General features: G+C 42.1%; 1 protein-coding gene across 2 annotated transcripts in view; it reads left to right on the top strand.

The window, feature by feature from the left end:
* The window catches only part of REXO1 (RNA exonuclease 1 homolog), a 44,444-nt gene that overhangs the window by 9,909 nt on the left and 13,430 nt on the right, over nt 1-21,105 (top strand). For both annotated transcript variants that reach the window (XM_062596274.1, XM_062596275.1), the window contains exons 2-9: nt 5,188-6,971; nt 10,886-10,987; nt 13,426-13,627; nt 14,392-14,555; nt 15,765-15,902; nt 16,920-17,043; nt 18,165-18,278; nt 19,473-19,610. In XM_062596274.1, the coding sequence (XP_062452258.1) occupies nt 5,188-6,971; nt 10,886-10,987; nt 13,426-13,627; nt 14,392-14,555; nt 15,765-15,902; nt 16,920-17,043; nt 18,165-18,278; nt 19,473-19,610 (2,766 nt within the window). The remainder of the gene's footprint in view (nt 1-5,187; nt 6,972-10,885; nt 10,988-13,425; nt 13,628-14,391; nt 14,556-15,764; nt 15,903-16,919; nt 17,044-18,164; nt 18,279-19,472; nt 19,611-21,105) is intronic.

Raw genomic sequence — 21,105 nt, 5'->3', positions numbered from 1 at the left:
AAGAGTCTCTGGCTTAGGGAAGCCCTTTAATAAAGCAGCTCCACCTTAGAACTGAGGCCTAATTTTCTAAAAACAACATAAAAATAGCCAAGGGGGGGGGAAAAAAATCAACCCTACATTTTCCAGAGAAGCTTGTTTTACACTTCCGTATCCTTTTTGCTGAAGCAACTGATGTAAGTGGGATTAATTTTGGACAATATGGTGTCTTCTAAAGTAGTTCAAGGATAGTGTTCCTGAGGTCCTATAAAAATTCATAGCAACTTATTTTTTCATGGTGTTGATGTTTAACTTCACCTTTTTGTGTTTCAGGAGGATTGTTTTATATTTCTACCGTGCATTAATTTATTAAAATTGTTTGCATTTTAAAGAGTGTCCTGATCACAGTTTGGTTAACAGTCCTATAAAGAGTTATCATCTCAAATCTCGTTATCTTGTGATCCTCAAAGGAGAAGGTGGAATCTCAATTTTACACCCATCGAAAAGAATTATTTCACTAATACCTCTGCCCTACTCATCTTGCTTCAGCAGAAATACTGTACACATCTTGTATATCAGAATAGCAGAAAGAACATAATGAATTTTGTAGTAGTCTTTCTTTACAGTGCAGGTCTTCATATTAATGTTCAAAATGGAGAGTAATAAATGCAAAAGCTGGTGAAGGCTCATTTGAATCTTGCATCCAAGTTCTTTCCAGTTGTGTGTGCATGTGCATGGTGCTTACCTGTGTGCGACTAGGCTCAGACACCCAAGAGGTCCTTTTCTGTCCCAGGTTCCTGAGAGTTTAATCAAGCATCGAAGTAGATGGCCTGATTTCAGATAGCATGTTTATTTTCTGACTTTGGGGATCTGTATGTAGGTATAAACACACACACATGCATTTCCACATATGAAATCACCTTCTGTTTGTATTTGCACTACGTTATCTGCAAATGCATCACGGCCAAAGGTAACAGTCCTAATTAGTATCGTGAAGCCCACTTACACAAGCGTCTTTCATGGAAAGTGTATCCTTTGATCAACTTCACTTGGGTAATCCACCAGACCTCCTACATACCTACAAAAGAGCACTTTCATGAAGATTTTGCAAAGCCTACTGGCGTTCTCTGCCTTTATAATGTATTTCTGCAACTGGCCATTCCACTGAAAAAAAAAGTGCAGGTTAGTTTTATACCTTAAATGAACAGAAGAGAATCTGACAACTTGCGTGGGAAACCTGGTCTAGGCATAGTATTCTTTTTGCATCAGAATAGTAATTTAGTTGCTATGACTTTTTTTTTTTTTTTTTAATCTAGTAGTTTTATTGGTACAGTTCCTGGCAAAGATGCAGTTATACTGGTATTGTTTATTCTTATTTTTGTACACAACAATTTTGCTGTGCACGTTGTCTTGTAAGGACGCTGGAGCCAATGCTCAGGTTGCATTTTACTTACTCTTATGTCCTAATGCATTTAAAATAGTTTTGCTTTTCTCTATGGACACGATGCTGTTTGTTTAGTTTCACTGATCTCTTTCTGAGGAGGGTTTAGATCCAGACTGTGCATTCTCACAGCTGCTTATTAGCCACCTCATATTTATCTCTGAACAAATTGCTAGGATTTCCACTCCCCTTCTAACAACGCTTGTGCCAACTTTTATGTGCCCATCTTGAATTAGAAGATAATAGCTGACTCTTCCAGGCCGTTACTTTGCTGCTATTCGCTATAGTGATAGAGCTGATATTTCTGAGGTGATGAGGATTGAGGTGGAGATCGAGGAGGAAGGGTATGTGGAGGGCTCGCAGTTCATTTTCAGCTGTTAGGTGGATGATTATTATTTTCGTAATATGTTAATATATACTTGTCTTGATGATGAAGCTGTTTGCATCTGCTTTAATTCTTGGTTTTCCCCTTTTATCCACACTTCTTCGTAATTTCTTTTTCTAAGTAGTCTTTGGGTGTCAGTCTGTCCAGTCTACATCATCATCTGAGATGTTCTGGTTTGCCAGTTCTGATTTCACATTTTGGAAGTGCTCTGTGTTTTGGTTGTAAAGCACTTCGGGATAGCTGAGGAGGAGTGAGCTTTGGAAATATTCCACCTTGTTCCTCTTTCCCACATTTCCCACATCTGATCCTGTACGCAGCGCGGGTTGTAGCTTGGAAGATGGTGACATCATGCTGTGTTTGCCCAGAGTCCCTGCTCAATCAGGATCTAATTGGTTTGGGGAAAAAAAAAAAAAGACTTTGCAATCCTGAGGGGGTAAAAAGTTTTATGAAACTAGTGCCTTTATTTTCACCCAGTCTGTTATTCTGCCTGCTTGGAGACTAGTTTTGCCAAATGCTGAGCAGCTTCTTCCCTTACTATCAAAGGGAGCTGAGCATTCGTAGATGCTCTCTTTCCTCTTCCTCCCCCCCCCCCAAAAAAAAAGAATCCCCTCCCCAAAACCCACCAGCTCACAGTCTTGTGAGGATGGTAGCAATGACTCTCCTGTGAATATTGTTTCTATCTGTTATGAGAAATTCTCTCATCCTTAGTAGACCTGAGAGATTTTTCCTATCTTTTGTCTCTCAATTTATTGTTTTGTTCTTTTACGTGTTCATGTCAGAAAGACAATTTTACTGCTATCCTTCTAGCAAAGAACAAAAAATTCCTCTGGAATAGTCAGCATCCAGATACTGTGGTAAAAGAAGTATTGAAAGCTATTGAAGGTCAAAAAGCAGCGTTTAACTTAACCTGTAGCTTCTGATACTTTGTTAAATGAAGTCATTTTTATTGCTAGGCTTTATTCTAATCTTCCAAGATGAAGTTATTTTCCTCCCCGTTCTTTTGAAAGCAGGATGCCTGTCTCTCTGCACATGCACGTGAATGACTTCAGCCCTTCCTTTTCACCACGAGTTGGAAAGGTAGGTGGGAGAGTTTGGGACAATGTGGCAGAAAGTGGAGAGCTTTTATACTAATGACAACGGTTTCTGTGTTCTTTTCAAGATGAGCTTTAATTGATTCTCCAGATGCAAAACATCCCTTAAATCAATTACTTGAGGATGTCCGTACTATTTCTGTAGGGTGGACCATCACTCCCCCAAAGCTCTGCTGTGGAGCTGTGGTCAGAAGAGCCCTACAGCATGGCCAGAGCATGTCGTTTGCCCTTTGGGGCTTTAGAGGGGCCCCATCTTCTGCATTTTCTTCCCTGCGTTTTCATATCCGTTGGTCAGCCAGCTGCAAGCCAGAACAGAAGCACTTTGAAAGCACCAGCCTAGGATGACAGCTTTAGCTTTTCAGAGATTAGTGCCATGGGAGCTGTCTCTATTTCATGTTTATGATTGATCATAAGCAGTAAATGTATTCTATGAAAATAGAACATGCTGCAGTTTAATTTAGAGCCCCTGGTACATAAAAAGCTTAAATGCCTGGCAAACTTTCCAATTCTTGATTTTTTTTTTTCTGTCTGTCTTCCGTGTCCTTGCTGAGCCAGCAGCATGCAAACACAATGGGTTTCATCCTGTAGAGCTCTACACTCTACCTGGGAGGTTTCTGAGTATGTGAGCAGACTCTTCTTTCTTTCTTTTTCTCTTCTCTCTTCTCTTCTCTTCTCTTCTCTTCTCTTCTCTTCTCTTCTCTTCTCTTCTCTTCTCTTCTCTTCTCTTCTCTTCTCTTCTCTTCTCTTCTCTTCTCTTCTCTTCTCTTCTCTTCTCTTCTCTTCTCTTCTCTTCTCTTCTTTTTTTTCCCTCTCTTCTGAAATACACCTTTCTTTCAGTATGAAGTTGCAAGCTTTTCCTGGATGACTGCTGTCATTGTTTCAGGAGACTTGTTGCAATATAGAGCTTTTATTCATTTCTTAGAAACACGTGCATAAACAACTCATAGTTTATTCCTGAGTCAGGTGGAACTTGGGAATTCCTGCCAGAGCTTCCATTAATACCCCTCTAATACCCGTCGTTAGTGTCATGTTGATCACCTAATTGCTATGGAAATGCATGCCCTGGGTATAGTACTGGTTCCAGCTGATGAGCTCATCTTTCTGATGAGGGGCTGCAACATCAGCCATGGAGCGTGGAGTCCAGTAAATAACGTTAGTCAACTTTATTAACCTGCATGCCGTGGTGGAAACGGATGGAGGCTGCAGGCAGGAAGCAAAGCCAGCAGCAAAATCAGGGCAGCAAGGAGGCAGTGGCAAAGGGGAAGAGAGGGTCAGCAGGCAGGATGCAGGAGAAGACGGTGCAAGTTGCTCCAAAGGCGTTGGGAACCAATGGAACGACGCATGGGATTTCTGAGTTTGAGCATTTGTGAGCCCCCTGCTTGCAAGGGTTCTGCCTCACTCTTCCTTTCCTTTGAAAGCAAAGGTGCTTACACCTACTAATATAACAAATTTGCAAGACACATCCTAACATTCGGGGGGTAAATTCCTTTTCCGCAAATCTTCGCTGCTCATCGGTAAAAGAGAAAATGGAACAGAGGCATTGCAGGCCTGGTGGAGATTGCTGAGAGGGTGTGTGTGTGCTCAGATATTCCTCTGTTCGCAGTCCTATAAATATCTGCATAAGGTAGGCTGCCTAAGGGAATTGTGGAAAAAAAAAAAAAAAGTCAGATTGGAGTTCTGAGTGTTTGATGTTCCCATCTTGATTGTTTTCAGTGGAGTTGTGGTGTTACCTTTGTAGAGTGCTCCGTAGGTTTTTTTGTTAGCAAACAATTTGTCATGCAAGTAAGGCTTGTTTTCTAGCTGCTACCACAAGAAATACTGAACTTCATGTGAATATTGGAGTCTTTCAGTGGGCTTTGGGTGTTGGAATCAAATGGGAACCTAATCCACAGTTTTTGTACTAGAATCCTCTATATTTTGCTCACTCTGTTGAATTATTACTACACGTACTTGGTTCCTCTTAGTCTTAATACAGTGATTATCCTTTATATTTAATTTTTAGAGCTTTTTCATGAGTAATGAAAGGACTTTATCAATAGATCTTCAGTCTTTAAGGTCTGAGAACAGTTCATAAAATCCAGCCTAGCTATGTACCTGCTACTGACCAGAAAATACCACTGGTGACTTTCTGCAGCAAACATATACTCTGTTGTGGCTGCAGTTTTCTCTAGTGTCTTTCAGTATAGAGTTTTGATGAGAGCAGACCTTAAAAAAACTGTTTAAAGAAAATTTTACTCCAAAGAAAAGCTAGCCTAAATTACTGGTTGTAAATTACTTTTCCTCCTTCTTTACAGAACGTGGCTATGATCCCTATAATCCAGATCTTCCAAGGCCCTCACTGCAAGCAGAGGATGGTGCCCTGGCTGACATTACAGACATGACGCCCGGCATTCTGGAGCTGGAGTTGGTCAACAAGGCTATTGAGGCAGTCAAAAACGAAGTTGAGAGAGAGCAGAAAAAGTATGAGGAGCTGTTAGAAACAACAAAGGAATTCTGCACTTCAGAGGCCTCTTCACTTATTTCCCAAACACCCATGTCAGCTGCTGTGACAGAAACTGATTCTTTTATCTCCTTAGAGTATAATCCAGGTAGCTACAATTTAAATAATAACCCGGACTACAACCCGACTCCTCTAGCTGCTGCTAGCCAGTCAAGTAAATACACTTTGGATAGTTCCCGATCTAAAGGTAGCTCGTTGGAATATGTTCCCAAGGCTGTAGCACAGACTAAAAAATACAGTTGCACTGTCACTAACAATAAATACGTAATCGATGACTCCAAGCCTTCTACAGACTTGGAATATGACCCACTTTCAAATTACTCAGCCAGGCTCTTGAGCAAAGCCACAACAAAGGAGCCAAAGGGGTCTAAAAGGAGTAGGGTGCCTAGTTATGAGGAATGTTACTCTCCTTCACCAAAGAAGTTTTGTGAAGAACCTGATGACTATGAAGTGTATGCCAGGTTCTCTTCCTCTGAAGATGAGGCCGATGCGGAATATAAGCCGACTTCTGTTAGTTCACAATCAAAAGCTGGTTCTGAAAGTGAATCGAATGATGGGTTATCCAACAAAGAGCAGAGCACCAAACTGGATGACGTAGCTTCCCAGGGTATCAAAGAAATGACAGTGCAACATGACATGGAAGACCTTTCAAGTTCACAGAAAAATTTTGCCAAAAACTTATCAGAAAAGAATGCAAAAGCAGCAAAATTGTGTTCTGGCAAGAACGACCAGAATATTGAAGATAAAAACAAAGACTCGAAAGACAAAACGAAAAAGAAGAAATCGGATCTTAGTAAAACGCCTAGCCTCAATGAGGCTGGTAAGAAAGAGAAGAGTAAAAATACAGAAAAAGACAAAATGCTCAAGAAAGAAGAAAAGGTAAAAACAAAAAATGAGGAGAAAAACTGTAAAGAGAAAAGTAGCAAAGTCAAAACTGATGGGGACTTAAAAAAACCTGAAAAGCAAAAGTCAGAAAAAGTGGATGGGCTTAAGAAAGAAAAATCCAAGTCCCCCAGCAGCATTTCAGGGAAAAGCAAGAATGAAGGTGTCATCAAAGGCTCTAGCACAGACAAGCTGGGGAGCAGCAAGAAGGACTCCAAAGTAAAAACAGCTGACTTGAAAAACGGTAAGGAAACCTCTGGTCGTAAAAACAAAGACAAAGGGACCAAGGCTCCAGCACTGGAACGAAAGAAAGAAAAGGTCAGTTCTAAAGAAAAAGGGGATACAAAGAAGGGTCGGAAGCAACGGAGTTTGAGTCACGTTGACCTGTTTGGAGATGAGAGCGGGGATGATGATGATAAAGGCCGACCTTTGCCATCCACATTACTTGATGTGAGCTCGGACTCAGATGGTGATGGTGGCTGTTCGGACTCTCAGAGTGAAAATGAAGAGACAAAGAGCGTGAAGCGCTCTAAATTGTCAAAGTCATCGTCTTCTTCCTCAACATCTGATGACATTGATTATTCCATACTTGAGAAAGACTTGGACTTTGAGTCAGATCCAATGGAGGAGTGCCTCAGGATTTTTAATGAATCTACAGATGTGAAAACTGAAGACAAAGGAAGGCTGAAGAAACAGGTAATGCTTCTTCTACTTGGTTGTTCCTCTCAAAGCTAAGTGCTGAAAAGATCCTGATTTAGTTTAGTGGTATTGCTTATTTCAAATAGCTGAAAAAGGCTACAGAGGGAGACTATGTTGGAAGAATCCCATCCGTGTTATGAGTGAATTTGCACCTGAGTGTACCTACTGGATTGACAGGAGTAGTCAGGCAGTAGGGTACGAGAGAAGTCAGTTACTGTTTCCTTTTCTACAATGCAAACTCAGAAGCTGTAAAAAGTGTCTTCTCCTGCCACCAGTTGAAAACTGCTTTGAGGTGTAAGGATTCAATTGCCCTCAGTGTGGAAGGCCTTTGCATTTAAGGGTTATCAGTTACTTCTGTCACTATCTGATTTAAGAACTGTAGTTGCCTGGATTGCTGCAGAAAGGCTTCAGAGTGTATTTTGTGGATCTTTCAGAGCTTATCTGGGTTTGTTAATCCAGGCAATGCCTCCTTGTTGCAACACAGTTTAGGAAGTTTGGTAGCAGGTAGAACCAGGACAACATGGTGAGGGCAAGTAAGCCGGGATGGTTAACACTGGTAGAGATGAATTATAGACACAGGTGAAATCAAGGCAAGTGAGATTTCTTTCTCTAGGCTCCTTGTGGTGATGGAGAAAAACAACCCTTAAAGGCAGGTGGGAATTGAATTTAGCTGCTCTGAACTACTGTCTGGACAAGCCTCTCCTATTGGGGTAGAGGGATAGTGTAGTGGTTATCACATCTGCTTTACACCCTGAAGGTCCTAGATTCAAGCCCTAGTGGAATCAGCACCAGGAAATCTTTGGGAGGTTGGACTAGGTGATCTCCAGAGGTCCCTTCCAACCTTACTGATTCTGTGATTTTTCTGCAGTAACAGTAATGCTGCCCCTTGCTAGAGGATAGGGCAGAATGAGGGAAACCCTCTGCAGAGGGGTAATGACTAGCTTGGGTCCTCTCAAAATTACCGTTTCCCATTTTAAATGCTTACTGGAATCCTTTAATGAGGATCTCTGTGTACTGTGCAAGTGGTGTAAGTAGAAACAGAAGGCAGAACTGATTTGAAAGGTACAAGGGATTTTGGAAAAAGGAGGTAAAAAGACGGCATTTAGCTAAAGAGGCTTCTGCTAGTGGCTGTGAGGTGGTCCCCGGAGGATGCAAGAGCCTCATTTGCTGAGATTTAAAATGGAACTGAGCAAAGGGAAGAAAAGCAAGCAAACAAACAAACAAAAAAATCCCCCCCACAAAAAACCCAAGAAACAAAACTAGACAGTTGCTACTGGCAGTGATCCTATAACAGCCTCTCAGGCGAGGAAGCAGGAGCAAACAAAGCTCATCCTTCATCGTCTGACATACGAGTTCGACTGAGCCATAAGGGCAGACCCTCAGTTCCGGGAGTGACTGCCTGGAAATGGACAGGGTTGTTTGATTTGCTGTCAACACACTCAGGTTTTGTGGTTGGGATGATTTTGCTTGCATACGGAGGAGGTTTGGGGGAATTAGACTGGAAGAAACTGTAAAAAAACGAGAAAAAATGATACGTTTGGCTATGTTGAGAAAACCCCCCAAATCCATCACCAGTGTTACATGTCTTGCAATCTAGACTGCAGTGTGGAGGTATTGAGGTCTCAGAGTAAGTTATAGTACCTGGAAAGCTTGACAAAACTGAGTGCCCCGTGGGGGCCATGGGGTACCAAAGGAGAATTGCTTCCAAGTATCCAGGGGAATTGTTGAGCAGCTTCACCTGCAGTTGTATCTCCTCCTGTATCCCACTGGATACTGCATCCCAAAGATATCAGAGGTGCAAGGACTTCGCCAGGGTCTCCAGCGTGTTCTCGTTTAGGCAACTTCAGGCACAATTAATTTCTCTTTAGGATTATTAATCTAGAAGAGGGGCAGGATGAGTGCAGCATGAACCATGAGTGGTCGAGAACCAATTTCTTCTGGTAGGATTGCTCATCAAGTTTTATTCTCTCTGAAACCTACATCAGAAACGTTGAGACTTTTGTTAGTTTTGTAGTGACCGTGGATAAAATCCCTCTGGTTGTGGCAATCTATATGTGGAGGACAAAGTAAACGGGATCTGTAGCATCGGGAGGAGAGCTCATCTTTTGAAAAGAATAGCTGGACTATTAAAGCTTTTCCATGAACTCTCAGTTTCATTAACGGCACCGGTCTGTTCTGAGAGAGGTCTGTCTTGCTGACAAGTAAAGATGTTTTCTACAGTGATATGAAACTTCTTGGTAGAAGAAACTATATTAAGCAGTCATCGGAGTAATGGTTTTCTTAACTTTTAAGCATTACTTGATAATGTTTTTTTAAAATTCAGGTGTTTGGTGTTTAGTGGAACACCCAGCTAGAGAAAAATAAAAAGAGAATTTTATTATTGGCTTTGATTGTTTCTTCAGATAATCTAACTTAAGTGAAAATAGTTGAAGGGCATGCAATTTATAGTAGGAAATATTTACCAATTTAGAGCCTTTGAAATACGAAATGATTCAAAATGCTCTGAGTTCAGGAAACACTGGACCAAGGGCTGATACTTGCTTCAAACTGTTCATTCTGGCACATAGTGGGAATGTTCAGCCATCAGCAGCCGTGTGCATTTCCCATGGTAAATGACCTTTGCTTATGCATTATGTTAATTTTTTTTGCACAAAAATGTAATCTTATTTTGAGAAGGGCAGAATAAGCATTGCAATGGAGAGGTCCTTTGAGAGATGGGTACCTGTAAGTATTTACCTGCATGCCCTCTGCTCTTCTGGAGAGTAGAATTGGTCACTGAGCATTTATTTTTGTTCATGGAATGATTTTATAGATGCGGTCCATGTAGTCTGATCTCAGTAATGTGCTAATCTGGAGGAAAAGTGCATAGGAGCAGTATGGTACTTCTCCACCTGGAAGGATAGAGTTTTGAGAGTATATTAGGAAGGTAATTGAATTAACAGACTTATCAAATTCCTAGAGAGCTAAGTGATTCACAGGATGAGGTGTTCCCCCAAGATGTCCTTGCAGTGATGAGTGCATTTGTAAACAAGCTCTGTTTAAGTGGAGTTTGAGCTCATCCCAAAATCTGGCCTTCAGCTCTACCTTTGAGTTTCTTTAAGACTGTCAGTCTTGCCTCTGTTCAGAGCTTTGCCAGTGGCTATGTTGGAAAACTGGAAACAAGAGTATTGAAAAATGAACATGAAGTGTGTTTTGTGTAACTTAACAGCCAAGTAAAATTCAAAAAATATTTTGATTCTTTTTGCCCCCTTTAGCAACAAGTCTGAGATGACAGTTCAGAACTAGCTGTAGCTAGAGAGGTGCTATTGCTTTCTCCTGGGTTCCTGGCCATATAAACATATTGCCTAGGTCTTTGTTACTGCAGCCTTTCTGCAGATATGGTTGTGGGAAACCTCTGCAGAGAAATGTTTTCCTAAATGTGGAATAGAGGCACGGTAATTTGGTGTCAGGCATGTTTGCAGGACCTGCTCTGAAAGCATGTTAGATGGGAAGGGGGCAGAAATGAACCACCACCCAAGTTCCTACCAAAAAAAAAAAAATTTTTTTTTGACGTGGCAGGAAAGGTGAGTGTGTGTGTGTGTATGTGTGTGTGTTAGTTGTTGGCAGGGGAAGGGCATTCAAGTCTTTCATGGTAGTTAGGGGAATAGCCCATAATGAATCATGCCAAAACTGCTTAGGGTATAGCTCATGGAAAGGCTGCTTGGGTGGGAACAATAATACTGCTATTCAGTGGCTTCACTCGTGGTTTGGGGGTTCAAAACTAGTGTTGTTTCAGTAGTTTAGCAGCTGATCAAAGTTTGTCCTCACCTACAAGGACTTGCTGTTATCCCAAAGGGAGAGACTTCAGATCTGCTCCTGGAGAAGGATCCTTAAGCTATTCAGTTTTGGAAGCTTTTTTGTTTGTTTTCCAGCTATCCAAAGAAGAAGGAAGTGAAGAAAAGACAGAAGATACCTTGACTACTCTCTTTCCTGGCCAAAAAAGAAGGATCTCTCATCTTGTCAAACAAGGAAATGTAAGTGCAGCTGTCGGGAGCGAAAGTATAGTTTGTCTGAAGTTAGCATTTTCTGTCCTATTACAACACTGGGAAATGATGCAGTTCCAGGTTCAGGCAGTAAAGTATGAACTGTATGTACTGGAATCCTTTTATGTCAGATTTCTTTCCTCTTTCTGATTTCTGAAAAACATAGGCATCTGTTACAATTGGCAACAAAACTAATAAACTTCCATAAAAGCAAGGAGAAGCTGTGGAAGAGTAAATTGATTCTGTACTTTGTAACTCACTGAAACAGCTTGGGGTGCTCATTTCTCTGCAGTATAGCTTCATTATATTACTTAGATAAAATTTACCTGCATATCAGGTAAGTGTGTGTCTGATGATATTTTTTTTTGTCTTGTGAAGCTAAAAGATTTATGTAGCAATTTTGATACATTTTTTTCAGTCCTCTACCCTGTTTGTTCCGATTCAACTAGTACATTCTCATTTGATACTTTTCTTTCTACACTTGTGAAAGCACTTCACACACAGAGAATAATAAAAAAGGCCATGAAGACATTATGTTTTTTGTCTTTTGTTTTTTTCTTTTTTCCTCCTGTTTCTCACTGAGATTTTAATTTGTATTGTCACTAGTGTATTTCCTACCAGGTGCTGAGCACAGATTAGTCAGTTTTATGTTCCAGCAGGATAACACTGGAGACAAGCACTGATTTGAGCTGGGTAGCCCAAATTAATTGTTCTTCTTTTCCTCTCTGCCTAGAAAAGGTTTCCTTTGCTTTTAATAATTTGAAGCCCTGAGGTCAATACTTGTGTTTTATTTAACTTCATATCTTCAGCCAGTTTGTGTGCTTTGATAAGAACCCTTTCTTGCAAAGTGAAGAGATAAGAGACCGAAGCAAATGGGTTGGAAATTCATTAACTCAAATATTTATCATAAATAGGTGCCTTTTAAACAAGTACAAATCTTTACATACATTTTCTTAATGTGACAGCTGATCCCAAAATGCTTTCCAAAGATGTGAGCCCCAGTGCACTCATTGCACAGGCAAACAGAAACGGTCTGGTGTGCTCAGCAACAGCTGGTGCTCGCCGCACCAGAGTGTGCGTTCCCTGGAGAGTCCCAGCCTGGTTCTGCTGCTGTTGCCAAGTCTGTTCAGGAGGTGCCCTAAGACCTGAACTGCTGCTGCTTTTACATGCAGAGTTGAGGCTCGTGGTTTGCCACGTACCTCCGAGTCAGGTATTTGCTCAGTCTTACTTGTGATTTATAGCTCAAGACCTGAACAACTAGAAGCAAAGGGAGCTGAGTTTTAGTTCAGTTTTCAAGGAGGAACAGTGGGTTGAAGGAATTGAAGGTGAGGCAACAAATGAACGTCCTGTCCCACTTGGAAGACTGTAATTACTGTTTAATGGTTGACTGTGCTCAGTTCAGCTTCCAGAAGGTGGTGTCAGCATCAGAGACCAGGAATGCAAGAGGTTCCAGCTTGCCCCCAATTCACAGTCTCAGAAACACCATGTTACAAACAGGCTGTGCCAGTGTCTTGCGCTCTGAAGGCGTTTTGGGAGGAAAGGCCCATTTCTGCGATTCCAAAGGACACTAAGCGGTGTGGGGAAGTTTGTACTAATACTGTTTCTGTTGTATTTCTGCTATTAGAAAATTTCTCTGTTTGCTGACAGCATTTCTGGTACCTTTCCTGCAAGCTAAATTTGGACATTAAAGAAAATGCATGTGTGACCTGTTATGTCAGTAATGGCTGAAGCAATGAAATGCTTCCAGAAGTAGGCAGAGGCAGAGCCTGTTTAAAATTCAGAGCTCAGTTTATATAATGGCTTGTGCTCTAATCCCGTAAATACGTGTATTTGAGGCTTTTAAATAGATATATAAGCTAGAGAGCAGGGAAACAACGCTGCTGAGAGGTGGGAGCTGCTTTAATACGAGGATAGATTGCACAGGTTCTTATGCATGAGAAAGATGCCGAAGGAGAGAGAGAGTAGATGCCACTGGATGAATGGAGAGAAATTATCCATTTTTTCATTGCCATATAAACTGGAGAAGCATGCAGTGACATTCAGGAGCACAGGGCCAGATTCATTGTCTAGTGCAAGATGCTGTTGAAGGCTGAGAGTTTTGACAAGAGTCCTGGAAGTGGTTAGACACGTTGATGGAGAACAGGCACCTTGACCATTGAATGTTACAGTTCAAATACAGCCTTTGATTTAGGAAAATCCCAGCGTGCTGGGGAGGCCTTGCTGGAGGTTGAACAATTAATGTCACTGGTTTTGGTGGACAACTCCAAGCAGTTTATTCTGAAAGACGGTTGGGATCTGCTCTCTCAAAAACCCGTGTTTGCTAACGGAGCGGTTGAGGAAAAGAGACCTTTTCTGGGTGAAGGAAAGCTGAAGGGTGAGGGCTTGAGCGAGTGGATGTGGTGGCTCTAGAATCCTTTGTGTCTGTGCAGGCCGAGGTCCCAAGCAAGCCCGTAATCCGGCCGTACCGTCCTCCCACCGCTCAGGAGGTCTGTTACCAGAGGATCCAGCTGGCTCAGCAGCAGGCGGCACAGCTGGCTGTGGCCGTTCAAAAGGCCTCTCTTTCTTTGCCAGGAGAAAAGAAGAGGATTGCTCATGTGCCAAATGTAGCCCTTGCCGCAGCAGCCAAACAAAGTAAGCCACCAGTGTTGTTTGTAACCGCTGTCCTCTCCTCCCCCCTTGTTAAAAAAAAAAAAAGGCACTGCCTTCTGTTTGAATTTCTCCAAGTTCCAGATGTGAAAATAACGGGAGATGTGTAGCATTGGCCGTGATTTGAATCCTTGCCTAATGGGACCAGTGGCAGGTCTTTCCCCAGCCTGAGAAATCCCATCACTTTCTGAAAAGGAACAGACTAGAAGTACAACCCTGTTCCCTCTTGGCAATTTAGGTGGGTCTGTCTCACCCAGCCTCGCTTACCTCATTCTGTTCTTTTCCTGTTTCTTCTCTTTGGGGAGTGTTTGCTCCTCATTTGCTCTTCCATTCGTGCCTTTGAGGAGGTGTCACGAACAGGCGGGGAAGCATTAATTTATGCTCATCAGTGTCCCTTTGTAGTTGGAAGGGCTCAGAGCTGACATGATGGGCAGCTAATGCCTTGCACCTCGCAGGGTTAGCTCTCTAAGCTGCCCTAACTCAGTTACCCAAATCAAAAAGAACAGCAACAAAAAACCAAAATCAACCAAACAAAAAAAACCCACCCCCCATTTCCTGGCAGGAGGTTCCTTCCTGCTTTCCTGCAAGATGATAAAAATCACCCAGTTCCTATCTCTTTGGGGAGTGGCAGGCCCCCATTCCAAAATCACAGCTTGCAGCACTGGTCTTTCATATTAAGATCAGTCTGACAACCTGGAGTGAGGCCTGTGATAGAATTTCTATTTAAATATGTTTTCTGTTCCTTGCAGGCCTTGTGGGTGGTAAGAAGACTGTTCCTAGCAAGAATGTCACACCTTCCAATGACTCTGAAGCACCCACCCTTTCTCTGAAGGCTTGCACCTTAGCTGGGATGGCTTCAAAGACCACCAGCACCACCGTGCCGAAAAGGATAGCTCATGTTCCCTCCTTACAGGTAAAAGACAGTCTATTTTTGCAGCCTTTTTTTTCTGGTGATTCCCTACTGAGGATAGTATGTTTAACCATGCTGCTGCAAACGTAGCACCCTCTGAGGAGTGATGTTTGATTAAGTGTGTTTCTATCTTCCTGGGGTTTTCCTAGATAGCACTGTGTAAAAAATAAAACGTTGGAGGGGTAGGAGCTTAAAAAGATGGAAATATTTAAATGCAGCTCTTATGTCATTGAATATTGATCTCCCATTTTTAGTTTGAGTGTTCTGCTATGCTGTCTGGCTAGGTTTGTAGCTGTCTGTCTCTCTCCCGTTTAAATGGAATGGCTGGATTAATGTCCTCCCCATTCACTATATAGTTAAAATGTGATCGCTTTAACTTCATGCTCTACTTAATATTTGGAGGAAAAAACATTTTATTTAGAATACCTACCCACCCTTTGGGTCCTTTTACTGCTAGTTCCTCAGCAAAGAAATCTCTCCTTTCCCCATGAGTGATGGGGCAAATTGTGTGATTTGGGAGATAAATTGGTGCTGAATGGAAAACTGCAATGGTAGGTGGTAAGTCAGCCCAACATGCAGTTCTTATACATCAATAATTGCTTAGAGGAATGTATCTATCAATATAAGGGTGAAAATCCTTTCAGGAGCTTCATGACTGGCATAAAAAAGGGAAAGCAATGCAGGGAAGTTACAGGAATCTCACTGACAGTGAGCTGGTGTAGCAGGCTGGGAGCCTGGCAGAACTGGACCTGCCATTCTCACTTCTTTACAGTTAAAGTACTGAAAAGAAACCCGTGTCTGTCATACAGATAGTTTGGTGTTATGTGTTCATGTCTCCGATTAACGGTGTGATGCTTGGCACCGTGCTAATCTTGACTTTCTTAATGTAAATGTGATCTTTTTCCGTGGTCTGGGATGTTCACGTATGTAAATGTGGTGTTGTGACTAATGCCCCTGGGGCTAGTTGACTGCTCTGTGAAGTTGTATAATAAAACTTGGTTGTTTCTGAAGTAATTATAATACAGAAAGGGGTCATCAAAGTTTCGGGTGTTGTTTTTGGAACTGAAGATGATGCACATTATTTTTAGCTTTGAGCAGATTTTCAGAAAGGAAGTCATACCACTATTAATAACATACCAGGACACATGACAATCTCGAAGCAACGTATTTCTCAAACCCCAAATAATCTCTTCCTCTCTCTCTCTTCACTAGAGCGCCAGTTTACAGAGGCCGGTTATTCCCACAGAATTTGGTGCTAAAGTCCCAACAAACATCCGTCAAAGGTATCTCAATCTCTTCATTGATGAGTGCCTGAAATTCTGCTCCTCCTCCCAGGAAGCGTTTGACAAGGTTGGTGCACAAGTGCTTACTTATGAAAAAATTCTGGAGAAAAGAATAATATCCTCTGCATTGGTGGAAACATTTTGAATTTGTGGCACAACCAGGAAACTCTTTTGTTCACATATAGTTCTGTAGAGGAGCCAGGCATTAAATAATTCCAGTTTGGATAACAGAAAGTGTAATTCCAGTGGAGCTTTATAGTAGGAATTCCCATCTTTCTCTTTGTTAAGAGAGCATGCACAATCTTTTTAATTGTCTTTAGCAAGGACTTAGCAGGGTACACACTATGGTCAGCCTGGAAAAAAAAACCCGTTTGCTTTGGGTTCAGTGTACAGTGGCAAACTCCTGGGATTTAAGCATTCAATAAAGATAAATGTGTGAGATGGATATAATCAGTAAAGTTGTTGCTTAGGAATTTCTGGGCTTTTAAAGAGCCTTCTAGCAGTAGAGAAGAGTAGGATATAGTAGGATTTCCAAAAGCAGAATTGAAAGCAATGCATTTTACTGAAAGCTGCTGGCCATTGGTGTTAGTTGGGTAAATATGGGGTAAACAAACATGCATGCAGCATGTTTTATCTTCAAAATGGATTCCATGAGGATTTCTTTTTTGTGATTTTTCCCTTCACCAGTCCTTGGGGAATGTTCTTGTTGCACCTGAGAAGTGGCTGTTTGCCATCATTTCTGTCTAGAAAACTTATTTTTCTAGTCCAGTTCAGACCTTTGCCTCACACTGCCACTGAAGTGGGGAAACAGCTTTTCCCAGGAGGTTCCAGAACTGCTTTGTTAGTCTGTTGAGAAAGTTGTGTGTGAAAATGCTGCTTTCAACCATTAATCTAATACTTTTTTTTTTTCTTTCTTTCCTTGGCTTGCCTAAATAGGTCCAAAACTCAGGATATCTTTATGTTATATTCTGGTTTATTAGTTGGTCCCTTGACGGGACAACTGTACTGCTGTCATGCTTGGATTCTTTCTTCCAAAAGCAATAATGCAAAGAAAGTATGTAGTAATGAATTGCATTATTTGCAGGCTCTGTCAGAAGAGAAGGTGGCTTATGAACGTAGCACCAGTCGGAACATCTACCTGAACGTGGCAGTGAACACCTTAAAGAAGCTCAGAAGCCTAGTGCCCAATTCCCCGTCCAGTGCGAACAGTACGTACCACATTTGTGGTTTAATAATTGGAGCCTTGCTTGGATTAGAAGCCACGGAGAGAAAGTTGTTGAAAAGACAGAGCCATTTCTCAGAAGCATTATGCTGAAAGCTAAACAACTCCAGTTAGTTTTTTATAGTCTCGCAAGCTTTAATGGGCCTTCAAGAGGCAAGTCCTGCAATGCTTTGTTGGCTGTCTGAACCTAAATGGAGATAATGCCACATGGATTTTTTTTTTAACACAAATTCTTTAAAATGAAAAGCCCCGCTAATGGAGTAACTTTCACATGATGCCTTCAAAGTGATAGACTCGTCCATCACCACAGAAATCTGTTACACACGTTAAGCTTCAAGAGAGAAACGAAGAGGGTTAAGACATTTCATTATTGGCTCTCGAGAGGGTACATTAAACAATCAATTTGTGCTGTTCTTGTGAATTTTTTTTTCCTGGTCTCTTCCCTTTTCTCCCCTCTGTCTTCATTACCTTCGTGGCCATTAGTTAGAGCGGCTGAACTTGGGAGGCTGGCCTTTAGGAGAGGGCTGCCAGTTAATGATTAGTAAAAAGCACCTGTCTGCCATTATCTGGTGTGTTGAGCATATTCCAGAGCTCTGAAGCCTTTCTAAAGGAAGTTGAAAGATTCAGTGTGGGAGTCTGGTCTGCAGGGACTTAACAGCAAAGCTGCCCACAGTGCGAGGGTAATTGCACTACGCAGCCCCACAGTCGGTTATTTCACTCTGCCCATGACTGAGTTGAGTTGCTCTGCGCTCAGCCCCCTCTTGCTTTATCAGGAGGGGTACTTGGCATGCGGAGTAAGCAGGCAGAGCTACGAGAGTATCCTGGAGAGCTGTGCAAATGTCCTTGTCTGCTCTTAGAAAAGTTGCTGTTGGCTGAAAGTGCAAACAGCAAACTCCGCATGATCCTGGAATGAATATACTAGGAACTGGCCACCACTACCTAACATGTGCCATATTCTGTGCCATATTCTGGGGCAGACCAAGAATTCAGGAGGATAAATTTTACCCTCCTTTTGTCTGTGTTCAGTGCTCCAAAATTTAGAATTGATGTCTCCTATTCTTCCAAGATTGTACCTGATCTCTGTCCTGTTTTTTTGTCTGTTTGCAGAGACAAGTAACAAGAAAGTGGTGTCCCATGAAGCTGTGCTTGGAGGGAAGCTTGCTGCAAAGACAAGCTTTACTCTAAACCGATCGGGAAGTTTGAGAGCAGAGGATTTGACAGGTAAGACCCTGCTCCGGTGATGCTAAAACCTTTAAGTTACAGCTTCAGGTAAAGCATTGTGACTGGGGAGAGCAGGATCTTGCTGATGCGTAGAGCAATATTGTTTATCTCTGGGTCAGTATTATGAGTTCTTGCCTGACTGCAGTGTGATGCAGCAAACTTTCTTAGTAAAATAGTGTGCTGCTCTGATCAGTGCCTTCTTTGCTTCCCTGCTTTGGGCTGTGAGTTCATTGATGTAGTCTGCATAGCTTTGATCAGCATCAGCAGCTGATCAGAACCAGCTCTTGCGTTTTGGACATTACTGACTTTCAGACTTTTTTTCTGCATGGATTTTACTTTAGTTTTCCTGCCCTAGAGATGTACTTTACGTAGTGCTTGTGAGATTAAAGGCAAACTTACTAATATCTCCATCTGTTCTGCAGAGCTCAATTTCACATTTATGAATGTCATAGTAAGGTCGTATCATAGCCAAAGGATTGTGCCACAAGCGTTATCCATGTTGGGTCGAATCAGCTCTGAGCATTTCGGTTGCCAAGAGATGTAGGCAAATTGTTGGGGAGATCAGAAGAGACAGAGCTGCTACAGAGCAGAAAGAATTGATGTGAAGAAAGCTTAAAAGAGCCTGCATAGCTCAGCTAAGCAACATCAAAGAGTACACGGTTATATTGGAGGGGTTTAACGTAGAGGCTGGAGCAGAGATATTGAGCAGGGTGTAAGAAATTATAATTACGCTGTGGAATGGAATGAAATGAACAGCTTGAAATCAACAGCAGGAAAAAGCACCTGATGACGAGATTTTTAACTAGCTGTGGGTGGCCTCTGAGGGCTATTCTTTGGTCTGTGTTACAGCTTATTAGTTAAAGCATTGAAAAAAATAAAATAGGAAATGTCTCATGTTTGTAACAAAAAGGCCTGAAGATGGATCCTTTGGAGGAATTCACTTCGGCTGGGTTTTCCAAACATACCGACTTAATGCTGGTTGTTGAAGGCTTTAAAAACCAGTTTGTTCATCAATGACCAGATATGAAAAACGTTGCCTCAGCACCTATCTCCGTGTCAATACTGAACAAAGGCAATGAAAGCAAGTTCAGAGTAGTGGGACTTCCTCCAGAAAGCTTGATAAGGCAGAACATGGTAGGAGAAATGCTACCTGCTTCTGTGGTCTGGCTTCAGCGTTGTCTTTGATGTCTGCAGGAGCCGCTTTGTACCGGCGATTAAAGGAATATCTCATGACTGAGGAGCAGCTAAAGGAAAATGGTTACCCAATGCCTCACCCAGAGAAGCCAGGCCGTGCTGTCCTCTTCACTGTAGAGGAAAAGAAAACTATTGACTGTAAGCTCTGCTGGCTACTTCATTCTGCAAGGTTTGCTAGACGTGTTACAGCTGGACATGCCTGTCCCACTTGTAACCAGTCTTTTCCCATAATGACATTATTGGTCTCAGCATGGAGTCATTTGCCCCTGTTGTGATGGGTCTCGCTGGGTTGTGACCAGTGTCTATGCAAGCCAGCCTGACACAGAGGAGTTTGGCTGTAGAAGTCTTCTGACTTCCTGGAGGACAAGTTCCTTCAGTTTGCATGTCATGAGAATGTATTTTTGACACTCAGTTTATAGTTCGTGGTATGTAAGGCTGTGAGACTGAATGAGGTTTATAATTGCTGCCAAAGAACAGGACTTGGTCAGGCTGCCTCCCTAGACAAATGGTCTTTGACCACTCCCTTTGAGGGCTTGCATTTTATGGGTTGCTCAGTGCAGATTTTAGGACTTCTCCCTCAGTCAAAATCTTGAGTTTGTTACACTAACCCAGATGCTATATGCTGCTGCTGCAGGGAAAATTGAGAGGCTCCCGTTCAGCTTCTAGTGATGCCCTCCTGAGGGGAGCATTTTTTTTTTTTTTTTTTTTAGGGGCTCTGTGCATATGAACTGCTGTTACGGTGTGATGTAGAAGGACATCGGGCCAGGCTGGTTTGCCAGTGTGTCTTGCAGTGCTGTTTTTGGATTGTGCGGTTTCCAGCTTGGTCGCTTGATGGCGCTGGGCCAAATAATTTCCAAAAACTCTTTTTGTGGCTGGATGAAATAATCCCAAATCCTTGGACCTGGTGGGGTCTTTACCTGTCTGTCTGTCTGTCTGTTTCTTTTTTTCTTTTCTTTTCTTTCCTTTCTTTTCCTTTTTATTTATTTTGTTTTATTTCATTTTCTCCTGAAGTTCTCTAGCAGCAGTTACGCTTTCTAAACGCTGATGAGAACAGGCTGTGATGCAGTAGGGATAAAACACATACTTAAAGGAGCAAAGGATAGATTTTGAGGTGTCTTGCCAGGCTTCTCTGAGCATCTCTTTGGAGAGAACTTGCTAAAGTGTGTTAAGTGCTCATCCATGTTAACACCTTGTGTCTACATTTGTCCTGTGGTTGCTGAAGCAACCTGTACTAAAGCTTTCTTGCATTAACACTATCAAGTACTGTATTTGTTAGAGCCCTTTTCTGCAGTTAACCAGCCATCTCCTTTATACAATTCTGAGATAACGTTCCTGGTCCTGTTTCTGTAGTTTCTTGCAGATGTTACAGGATCTTTTGGTTTTGTGCTTGTTTAACTGAAGCTATTTCTAGTCTGTTGTTAAGGTTGTTGCAACATGCTGTGTGACAGTGGTCAGCAGATGAAAATGGGCAATGCTGGTGTTAGACAGAGCTACCCCTGACTTGGCAGTGTGCTCTCAGGCTAATTTTTCACAGTGAAACTGAGGCAATTTTGGGCGTGCATCCTTTCAGAGGCTGTACAAGGTTTACTTCTTGCTCAGTATTCAAAGACTAGAGCTTGTTTTTCCAAGTGCT

Source organism: Rhea pennata, chromosome 27, assembly GCF_028389875.1.
Source record: "Rhea pennata isolate bPtePen1 chromosome 27, bPtePen1.pri, whole genome shotgun sequence".
Lineage (NCBI taxonomy): Eukaryota > Metazoa > Chordata > Aves > Rheiformes > Rheidae > Rhea > Rhea pennata.
Note: the sequence above shows the minus strand (reverse complement) of the source record. Positions and strands in the feature narration are given on the sequence as shown.